This window comes from Merops nubicus, unplaced genomic scaffold, assembly GCF_000691845.1.
Source record: "Merops nubicus isolate BGI_N331 unplaced genomic scaffold, ASM69184v1 scaffold3709, whole genome shotgun sequence".
Taxonomy (NCBI): Eukaryota; Metazoa; Chordata; class Aves; order Coraciiformes; family Meropidae; genus Merops; species Merops nubicus.
This window is the reverse complement of record NW_008632872.1, coordinates 7,673-19,461: the sequence shown is the minus strand read 5'-3', so window position 1 is coordinate 19,461 and position 11,789 is coordinate 7,673. Positions and strand designations below refer to the sequence as shown.

At 37.2% G+C, this 11,789-nt stretch overlaps 1 protein-coding gene across 3 annotated transcripts in view; it reads right to left on the bottom strand.

The window, feature by feature from the left end:
• The window catches only part of DCUN1D4 (DCN1, defective in cullin neddylation 1, domain containing 4), a 26,847-nt gene extending 15,769 nt beyond the window's left edge, over nucleotides 1–11,078 (bottom strand). For 2 of the 3 annotated variants that reach the window (XM_008948022.1, XM_008948023.1), the window contains exons 1-3: nucleotides 11,005–11,067; nucleotides 10,060–10,099; nucleotides 2,769–2,883 (exon numbers count right to left, since the gene is read on the bottom strand). In XM_008948022.1, coding sequence (XP_008946270.1) covers nucleotides 2,769–2,839 — 71 coding nt within the window. In that variant the 5' untranslated portion in view covers nucleotides 2,840–2,883; nucleotides 10,060–10,099; nucleotides 11,005–11,067. Of the gene's footprint in view, nucleotides 1–2,768; nucleotides 2,884–4,175; nucleotides 4,206–10,059; nucleotides 10,100–11,004 lie in introns of all 3 variants that reach the window. The other variant, XM_008948021.1, reaches the window with a different exon arrangement.
• Between the last annotated feature and the right edge of the window lie 711 nt (nucleotides 11,079–11,789).

Genomic DNA, 11,789 nt, shown 5'->3' with positions numbered 1-11,789 from the left:
CCTGCTGAAACAAACTTTCCGGAAAGAATATGTCTCTCAAAAACATTACTGCCGTAGTTGAATAGATTACAAGAACACACCACAAATAGTGAAGACTGAAAGTATTACCCAACAAAACTACCAGTGTAAAGATTAGAAAATAAATATCCTTGGTATGGACAAAGCAGGAGGAATCATTAGCATTTGGTTTCAGCTGTGGAAGCACCACCAGTGATGACATTCCTTTGATAATCTTCAGACTCCTACCTAACCTTGTCACACTGAAACCAAACAGGAGATTCACAATTACTAAATTTATTTGTTACTGTTGCCTCAGTTAGCTTGCCACTAACAGAAACATCCAAAGCTTACATCATTCCATAAGCATACGATATTACCAATCATCTCTCTTCTGGAGAGCACAAGGTCATATTTTTTCACTGAAAGTAGATGTTAAAGAATAGACACTTTTTTTTTTTTTTTTTTTGGCTTAAAACAGAATCCACACATGCTAATGCCCCCGGAAGACTTATACTGAGTTACCAGTATGCAGCTTCTAGAAGTCTGCCTCCAAAACAGAAGCAATGGTAAAGAACCATGCCTAGAAGCCCCTTATTCCATGAGCTGGAATTGCACTAGCCATATTGGTTTTGTTCTGTACAGCATTCTCTGCACACAACGTACGAGGAAGTGGCTTTGTAGCTGTCTGCTCCAGCACACTGCTATAGAGGTCCCTGATCTGAGACCGATTTCTGCCTGACAAACTGAAACGTCTGACCTCCAGAGACCAAACATGACAGGCATGAGCTCCACCTGACACAACCATGGATGTGGGAGAGAGCATGCTCTTTGTCTACCTTGTTCATAGATGTTTACAGGGGCATAAGCCAAATTTGAAGAAATCTTCCCTTGAAAGAAAGTAAAGCTCCAAGACCGAGCTGAGTGTTCTGTCAATTATTACATATTGCCAGTCATGCTGAAATAATAATTGTTTTCTTGAAGACCAAAACAAAAGAAACTTGTACACTGGAAAGGAGAGAAAGGCCCAAACCCTTCAGATGCTAAGAAGGAAGATAGACAAAAATCGGAACCACATCAGAGAAGGATATTCCCTGGTGGCCCTTCACTGGAAGATCTAGTTTCACCTCCAGTTCTAAAAGCAGGCTGAAATCTTCCTTTTAATAAAGCCTCAAATAGCAGCAGAATGAAGACTAGATGCATTAGTTAGAAACTGAAAGGCAGATGTATTTTTAAAAAATCCTTCATATGATACTTTCAAAAAGCTCTTAAATTATTACATACATACTAGAGTAAGAAATCAGGTTCTCAGTCTTCTTATTTGCATTACACACATCAGTATCTCTTAACAACCACCTTACTTTCTAGGGAGTTTGGGTTGCTTTCTCATTAGTGTCTTGTCAAACGGACGTAGAGTTAAATTTTTTACATCTCTCTACTTGGATTCTAGAAACATTCTATCCTTGTTTTGCTTCCATATTGTGTGTGTATCTTTGCATAAGCTGTAATGTCTTCTATTAAGCATTTAGCTTTTATACTTTATTATTTCTTAAAAGCAACCAAAATATTAAGAATGTACTGCTTTTTTGTTCTTGCTAGTATTATGTATGCAAAGCAATGAAAGGGAGAATTGAAATCACTTTCCTCTTCTGCATCAACAGATCATTTAATAAATTCCAGTGCAGCTACAGTTGTGCAACCCTATTAAGCACAATGGAGTTATAGAGGCATAACTAGAGGCTTAATTTGGCTACCAGCATTTTTCTTACTCATGACAGAGAATTAAAAGAAAAGCACTCAGCCTGATTTCAGGCTGCCAGTTAGGAGAGACAAGCACCTTTTTACATTTCTGAGGAACTTGTTATGGAAGCGTGTGTTTTCTGAGCCACCGGATAATACAGGAACATAACAGAGCTCAAATACTACTGACTGATGCACTGACAACCAAACTCTGGCTGCACATGTCACTTCTCAATGCCAGGACAGTACTGCACCCACCCTGCAGGAGGAGCATACAGTTCTGTACTCCCACAAGTTCTGAATTTAATGCACATATATAGAAACTGCTTTGCAGTTCAATGGTTTCTGAAGGACTGAGGATGACTGAACACACACACACACACTGAAAACCCAACGCTCACAGAAGTCTCAGCTGTGCAACACCCACACCAAAAACCACACTGCTTGTGCACATGGTTATAACCCCTTTGTGCTTCTCCTGCCCAGAGGGAAGCTGAGCCATGCTGCCTCAATCACTGGTTCCTATCACTCTGCCTGGGCAACCCTCAACTTTCCCTCATGTGAGCAGCATCAAAGCACAGCATGACAGGGAGACACCCGCAGGATTTCAAGGAAGAGCTGAGTGGGCTACAGCTACATTCACTTTTCTGACAGGCTGTAGATTGAGAATGCCCAATCCAGATCTTATGCATCTATACAGGAAAATATTACCATATCTCTTAAAAGGTGGGGTATTTAAAAAAAAAAAAAAAAAAACACATACAAACAAGTATGTCTATTTTGACAGCTATGTCTATTTTTGAGCAAGTAGAATTTCCCTAAGGTTTCTTGTATGACTAGAAAAAGGTGAGATACAAACTGAACCTAGATGTGCTTGTCAACATTCCACAGTTCAATCACAGGCTATGGTTCCAACACTGAGAAACCAAGCAAATTTGAATACCATTTCCATTAATATTTAAAAACACCATCATATCAGCTATTCAACTTTAGATACTCCATCAGTCTTAGCTCATGGTAAGATGACATACCCATCATGTCTACTTTTCTTAGCAGATAAATCATCTCCTGCTGCAGGTCTCCTCTTTTTCCTTGGAGGCATCACTTTACTAAAGCAGTCTGATGAACTGCAAGACCGGAGACTTCCTACAGAGGGAATTAAAAACACCAGTACAAGAAATGAAACTGTTGCAGACCAGTTAAACTGTGTCCACTAATAGGCATATTACAAATGGAAGGGAAGGGAGGGGAGGAAGTTAGTGGATTTAAGAATTACAAAAGAAATTATCTCCTTTCAATATCAAAATCCATCTCACTTTTACATGGTGTTCTATGACCATATTTCAGTTAAGACCAAAAGTACTATACCAAAACTAGCACGTAATGCCAGAGCTACCTCAATCTAACAAAAGGCAAGAACTGAGGCTATCCTGAAGAAGTATTTAAGTTCTCAAAAAGGCATCCTTATTTTAATAATTGATTCAGATCAGAACTTCTAAGAGTTGTTCATTACTTTTTGAAATACAGATGTGGCTTAAAAACTAGAGCACCTTCCCCTAGAAAACAGAACCTTTTTATTTTTAAGTCCCAAATTTTTCATGACACAGAGAGCAAGGGGTAGGAAAGGTTTTATTTGTTCTTCAGCTTGTTTTTCTGGTTTGTTTTTTTGTTTGGTTGGTTTTGGGTTTTTTTTTTGGGGGGTGGCGGTGGGGGAAAAGACAGTGGCTGACTGTAGCATTTGAACCACATAAATCTCAAAGACCAAAGATTCCCAAGTAGGAAATGGCCAAGTCAAGACACTGATGCCAGTCAAGTGCCAGTCTTTCCCTTCCCTTCTCTCAGCTGCATACTCCTATGTCACTGGCGACTCTTCAGTGTGTCAATCCAGGTCACCAAACCTGTAGATAATTAACCCAAGCAAAAAAAATATAACAGCTTTCTATACATTAGCACAAGAAAGAGCACAGAACCAGTCCTTTTGACCACAGCAAGTCGTTAAATTGCCTTTGCTGCCTCATGAAAAAGGCAAGCTAACGCTCCAGGCAAAATTTTGACCTACTTGCATATACTGAAGACCACATGGACACCTGGGAAAGGTGTGTGTAAGACCAGCTCAAAGAGCTCTTAAAGCTCTAAGTGTTACACAGAGAATTTTAAAAGGAAAGGAAGAGAGAGGTGAAGTATAAAAATCCAGACAGAGTGATGCCAAAGAAACTTGCAGGAAAATATGAAGAATGACTAAGCTACCTTCTCTTTGCTTCAACAGCATCCAAGGATCCAAGGTTAGCTATGCTTTATTAAGATGCCCACAAAAGCTTTTGTTTTACATCACAGCACAGAAGCAAGCAATAAAACTTTGACTACTTTTGACACCAAGGGAGCAGACTGCAATCAGAGGCCCATTTCCCAACAAACACTAATGGCAATCTTTTGCTTACCTATTCTTCGTATCTTTGAAATAGTATCTTCTCCTGTTATAGGAGAAACACATGTAAGGAACCTCACAGCCTCATAGGCTTTGCCACACGTACTTCATTTTGCACATGCACTGAAACTACTATGCATATGAAACTATGGATTTTTCTAGTGTTAGGCAAGATGTTCAAGCCAGTTTGTACATCCAGATGAATTAATTAGGTTTCAACAAATAAAGCTCTTGCATCTAGTATGCCTTGTTTGGTCTTACCTTTATATTAATTTCTATTAAGAAGAAAATTAATCTCTCAAGTTCAAGAAATATTCTTTCCAATTCAAAAATTTTTCCCACATACTCTTTTTATATTTTTTTTCCACCATGAAGCTCCCCCATCCCAGCATCCTCCCAGAAAAGTATGGCCATACACTACGTTTTAGAAAGAAAAGTTTTAAGAGTAAATTGTAAATTAAAATTATAAATTAACTAGTTATGACAAAACTCCCAATCATTATAATCCATAAACTACTACATGAAAAAAAAATCATAGTGGCTGTGCCAGAAGAATATAATTCTAGAAGCACTGTCCAGATTATGTTACAAAAGGCAATTAACAATAATCTTAATCTTCTTCTTGCTAACATGAGATATATTTGAAATAGGTAAGCCAGAGACCATCAAAACTCACAGTATGCCCAATGTGTTTTACTACCCAGACAAAAGAAACTAAGAAACCTGACCTGCTGAATGCAATTTGTTCCATCTGCTTATGCCTGGAAATTAATATCACATAACTGTATCCCCATAAGTAACTGAGAGTGTGATGTTTTGTGCCTTTTTAGATCAAGTTGCTTAAGACTCCGCAAGTATTTTTTTTAAAACCTACACAAACTAAACACACTTAAGATGACAGCAGATGGCTAGAGACAGCCAACAGACTCAGACACACACTAAGCTTAATAAATGGATGGGTGCTAAAAAACACCTTGGTTTTGAAAATATGTACTTGAGTACAACTGTAACTATCTCATTCCTTTGAGAACAGTTTTATTGTTATTAAAAGCTTTTCCTTAAAAAAAAAAATCAATCTAATTATAATGGCCACAGGCACTGGATGCTGGTAAAATGTAAGAAAAAACACCAAACACCCCCATAGGGTTTGTCTAGTTCACTGGTTATTTGACTGGGAACAGAAATACACAAAGCCTCTGTGAAAAGAGAAGTGTAACAAAAGATGAAATTAGAAGTAAAAATAAAAATTTATTTTCAAGTTACAGAACAGAAAAATCATTCTGTCAGGTCTGCAACACCATACAAACCAAAGAATTTAACCCGAGAATTCCTGCTTTTCCTCATTAAATTACAGGACATTTTTCAGGAAGATTGCTGAACTTGTTTTAAAACCTGAAATTGATAACAGAATTCACCATAACCAAATTTCACCAATGACTCGTATGAAAAACCTGTAGCCTTTCTTGGTTTGAATGTATCTAGTTGCAGCTCTCAAACTGACAGAAAAGAGAAGAAAAGAGATAGCTCAGAAATTGGTAAGTGGCTGCTTAAGGCCTATGTACACCCCCCTAAGCACAAGCACACACACACACAGAGACACCAGCTAGACAATCACTGCACATGCTCTCAGGGATTTCACATCTTAATAACTGAGGTTTGGACCAAGTCTTCACTATTTTTTAACTGTTGAATGATCTCTAAAATATATGGTACAAGAATGTTAGTTTAAAAGTATTTCCTTCTGTTTCTAGAATCAGTATATTTAACTTGAAAGGCACTTAAAATTTCCATGTGATGAACTCTAAAAGTAAAACCAGCAGAATGTTTCTCCTTCATTTCCATCTAAAGCTAAAAACTACAAGAGTTCAGGAGTTTAATTCTTGCAATTTCTTATTTTACAGTACAGCTCACTAAGTAGCATCAACATTAACTTCTCTTACACAGAGTTTTCCAATTCTAAATCTAATTCCTAGGTGTAGCCTTTCACAACTAATTCACTTCTCAAAGGTCTGATCATCTGCAAACATACATGCAGCTCCCTCTCACTTCATGCAAAGGTTGACAGGAGCTTTACTTACCAAGTGCAGCTTCTCTGATGCGATTATCTTCAAAGTTTCTTACTCCTGGGTCCCAACTCAAGATTGGCAGAACCCTTCTAGTTCTCACTGTTTTTTTTGACACTTGAAGCTAGCATTTGCAAGGTAGAGCCTCCAACTGGCTGCTGAATAGGCCACCACCAGCCAAAAGCCTGCCGAGTATAAATGTTGTTTGCCAAATGTTCTGTTCAGTACTCCAAGCTACCAAAGGGAAATATCAACTCAAGAGCTAAAACTCACCCTAAGAAATTTAAAACACTATGCAAGATAATCACCACAATCGAGGGACACTCCTAGAATAGCACAAAACCAGAACAAACAAAAAAGAAAAAACAGAGGTCAGTAAATAAGAATTCTACAAACTGTGCCCCTACAGAACTAATTTACAGCATGTAATTTTCACCTTTTCTCTGGATAATGCCTGTGAATAATCCTGTTCTTCTAATGCTTAAAGACAAGGACTTTTCAAAGAAAACGTAATTGGAAACTGTGAATGCTGAAGCAACTGGAAAGCTAGAGCCGCTTTTTTAAGGATGGGACAAGACTACTGAAAGCACAGTTAACAATCATCATTTTTCAGATTCAAGATGAGAAAAACAAAGATACTCATCAAAACACTGAGCAGCTTCCAATCTTGCTGTGAAAGGAAAAATCACCTTCTCTATCTTGAATTCCATGCTACAGAATTGCTTTGGACTCAAGCGGGTTTTCTTCTCTACAACAATAAAATAGTAGAGGCAAAAGTAATTTGAACTACGAAGTTCAAGAACAAGATGAAGCCTCGTTTTTGTTGACGACATTACCTCATTCTTTTAAACAAGCCAGGTGTGACAATGGGAAATGTACCGTTACTTTTGAAGACATTTTAGTCTGGGTAAATAGATAAGCCACTATTTAATAACCAAGTGACCATTTTAAGCTATTGACAAGTTGCTAGATTTGTCATTAGGACATAAACCCCACTATTATAGAGTTTTCCAAGTTACGCACATAAATATTAGAAGAAATTGTTTACAGAAGCTGAATGCCTGCTTTTTTTTAACCTTACAAAGAGCTGAAAAGGCAAAGGCCCACAACACGTTTACAGCCTATCTTATATTTCAGATATATGTGTTCACTGAATACTAACACATTTTCTGAGACAATAATCACAAGTGACTGGAATGTTGAAGTGAGGTCCACCTTAGCTCCCAAATCACTGAAGGGATTTTGAAACTGCCAGCCTCTCTTTCTTAAAGATTTGATACCTGATTCCAGCAGAAAAGGTGTAATTTTCTTAATTGAGATGTCCAGTATACTTATTGTTAATTCAGAAACAACTACTTTCAAATAAGTGTGGTATGCATTAAAAGCTTATTATAAATATTAACCTGAAATTGAAATAAGAGTTTTTAAAAGAGCTTTTAAATTTGGCTGAGACTTCTAGATATACATTTATTATGTCATCCCAAAAATAGGGCCCATAATGTAATAACACTACCAGGATAGGTGTGTCAGAAAACTAATTGTTAAATATGAGGCTTGCTCCAGAAGATTGAGTGAAAAAAATATCTTAAAAGTAAAAAAAGTCATCTTTAGATGGGTTTGGCAACACTCAGAGAATCTTTTGTGACAGAGTTGTTAACATGACTTTCAAATGAGTTCTTGACATAGGGTCTAAAATTCACAGCATATATGCAGTTCTATAAAGAGTGTAACAAAAATAATAGGTCTTGACACTTCTAACTATGCAGTCGGTAGTACTGGAAAAATCTAGGCCCATCAAAGTCACAAGACTTGCAAAAGTAATCCTTTTACACTTATATAAGGCCCTACAGTAAGCTGCTTCAGAATTGTCAAGTCCCATACAAAATGAACATGGAAGACTTCACTGTGCTGTATTTACTATGGCCAAAATAGCTCACTGCATGGGTATTTGTCCCTCAGATGAGGGAAACCAAGCACACACTTCGACGGAATTTGCCTGGGAGTTATGCAAATATTGAGGTTTCATCTTTTTCTATAAGGAGACATAAAATGGTGCAGAAGCATAAAAAATACTGGAATGAAACCCAAACAAGGAGCTTGACAATATCCACCTCTACTTTAGGTTCTCATTTCATACTTGTTCCTGGTTTGAAAGGTTCTTCCATAACTACTGTAAAAAAATTACACTTCACTAGGATTTTGTGCCCTAAGTCATTCAATGGGCATAATTAAGCTTTTGAAACAGCTGAATTCAAGCACCACAATGCAGGCAATAGGATAACCATGAGTTTCAACGAATAACATGCTCAAACAACTCCCAGTAGAGACAATGAGAGCTCTGAGACTAATTTCTTACACTAACCTTTATGATGGAAGCACTAGGCAAGAGATACGACAAATTCCACCTGCATTAGCACACCTACTCTTATTGATTTGTTTGGCAACAGAAGGGGACTACCTCAATGTTTCACAACAGCTTTTTGTGATCAAGATTACAGTTTGCTTTCATATGTGAAATCAGTATGCATCTGTGTTTAGTTGGAGCACCTGGATCACAAGGGGGAAAATTCCAAGTCTACATCATGAGATGGGAGAGGACATCAGCACTAACAGACAGACAATAAAACCCTTAACTGTCTTGCACTACCTGCATCAGCCTCTGTTGCAAAGTTTTTTTCATTTACATGATCAGCTAATTTCAGGTATCAAATAACTAACCACACTGAAGGAAAATATTTCATAGAAGCCTTTTGTAGCTAGGGTAAGGTAGCTCAACTATGAAACAAAGACACCTGTCACAGCATGGAGGAGGGTACACAAGCCCTAAGAGAACTCTGTCCTATCCAAACAATGCAGTCCTATGCATCTCTTCTCATTGCTCTAGGCTAAGAGTGTGCCAGATTTATAAGTGTGGCCCAGAAACCTCCACGAGGAGCTGACAGCCCCCTCCATTTTCTTAAGTGCTCAAGGTAACTGCAACAAACAAAACCAGCACCTCAGGACAGAGAAAAAACTTTGAGACAGATGGTAGAACAGATATGGTCAGTTTTAAAGAATAGTTCTGCTGAGTGGTCAGGGCTTGAAGCCAGTAAGTTATTTTCCTTCCTCCTTAGATATCACAACTGAAACACTGAAAGGAAGGAAGAAAAAGCAATCAAAGAAGATGCCAGCTCGTAAGTAACAAGCGCAAAAGGAGGTAACACACGTTGCAGGATATCAGGTCACAAATCACAAACGCTGATGAATCAAGAATGGCAGCAAGCTAGTACCAAGCACCCGAGATGAAAGCCTTGAAAAATGATGACATTTTATTGAATGGAAAACAGATTCTGACTAATAAATAGCTCTGAGACACTGACTGAAAATCTGCACAAGAAATGGGAAAAACTTGCAGCAAAACCACTCGAGAAAAGCTGGGTTGTTGGAAGTACAGCATTTAAACTCGGTCATAGGCATCACGACAGCCACAAAAGGTCTTGCTTCTGCTCTGTTCTCACCAATGCTCCCTCAAGAGTCAAAACACTGCAGGAACACAGATATTCTGCTAGTCTGATGGGTTGAGCCCAAGGAGTGAGAGAATTGTTTCATGAAGTCTTCTAAAGTACTTAGACTAAGAAACAGTAAAATGATAGATACTGCTAAAACCTGTCGAGTCCTTCACATCTGGATAAATTAAAAGCATGAACATTTATTTTGAAGAAAACTTTAAAAAATCCTAGCACTTGTTTTCTAAAGCTCCTTTAGCTTTCTAATATTTAATTTTTCAATGATGTTAGAGAGGCTTTTTTGATGAAGTGTGTTTCAATCTATTTCTACTACATTGCTATTAAATACCTGTCTGGTGATCGTCTTGACCAACGTCCTCTGTCAGATTCTGCAAGAGAATAGGAAGGACACAGTTAAACAAGATAGTGGTCTTCATTTTCCAGTAATGTTTTTAACCCTTGTTTAATATTCATCATCATTACTTAAGGATCATCTAGCTAAGCCTGCAGAGCCTTTGTGTCTTTGACTTTAAATAATTTGAAAAATAATTTCAATTTTTTTTTTTTTTTTTTTTTTAAATTAAAACCTTATGTTTCAAGAGGGGAAAGAACTATCCATCAGATGGGGAATTTTGTGTTGTTGTATTTAACAATTCCATTAATAAATACAGCACTAGAAAGACTGAATTCACCATTTACCACAGAAATGGCTTTACTTAGGGATAGACAGACACATCCTGAAGAAAACTGATTAAAAACCAACTGAAACCTTGGAAGCTATTTACCCCCTTTTTTAGGTAGTGTTTTTTCCACTAAATTTGCAGTGTACGCACAGAAGCTGCATTAGCATTTCCAGCTATGACTGCAACAAAACAAATGTAAATGCACAGCAAACAAGCATGGACAGCCCTAAAAAAAAAAAAAAAAATCTTATTCCACTCTTTGCATGGTTGTAAGCAGACAGCTTGCCCATTCACTCTGTTTTCCACAAGAACTGTAAGAAATTGGTAACAATTAAGACTACCATTATGTGATATATTTAGGAAGCCTCCTCGATGGAGACACGTCAATCAAGTGTTGCAGTGACCAGAACTCAAACGCCAGTCTGACCCCTAATTATAATCTTTCATCTTTTACTACACCACTTATCTCTAACAGATTCGAACCAAACAGTCTCTCAAACAGAAAAGGAAGTCATAGTTTTTAAAAATGTAATTATTTAATGATTCCAATCACAAAACGTTCTGGACTAAAGCCCTAGCTCTTCTACTGAGTGAAAATGGCAAGTCATTACCAGCCTATTGAGGGTGTGGTAGATCTTGTGAATATTTGCCAGTGTTGATAGATGAGAATTCAGTTGAAAATCTAGAGGGGGAAAGAAAAAAAAAGTTTGAAACTTTCTGTTTTCCAGATGTAGCAGAGACCTTCATATGTTCTGGTTGTTCAATAAAATCAAACAACTGTAAAATAAAAGCCATCTCAACACTTTTCACTTTTTCAGCAGCACTGAGTGGAAAACAGTAAGTAAAATCTGCAAAATATCTCCTACACATGAATTTTTCTTTAGGCATGGATGACCCTCAGGAAAGTTTAACTATAGCTAAATGCAAAACTGTATTAAAACCAACCAAAGAATAATATTTACAATGTTTTTCCTTCAAATTTGGAATAATTGTAATTTCCATGCTACCCAGTCCTTCTGTTTCATCTATTTCCATAACAAATTTAAGTACCACGTAACATTCTAAAATCATTACTAAAAATGCTAGCACTTGCCTTTATACTAATTCCCTTGCAGAACTAAGTGACTGGAATACACTTACGCAGCTGAAACATGACTTTTGGATAATGAACCAAAGGTCATAATACAGCAGCTGTTAAGACCAGAGCCAATAAAACCAAAAATAAAATATTCTGACACTTCATCAAAGACACAGCATAGATGTTAATTTTGCTTCCTTGTTCTAAAAATAATACTTGTGTTTGCTTCAGTTGCAAGAAAGTGATAGACTGATTTTTCTCTATTCTTTTGAATCTCCTATTTTTGCTAGAAATAGATGAAGGATAAAACTGGAAAAT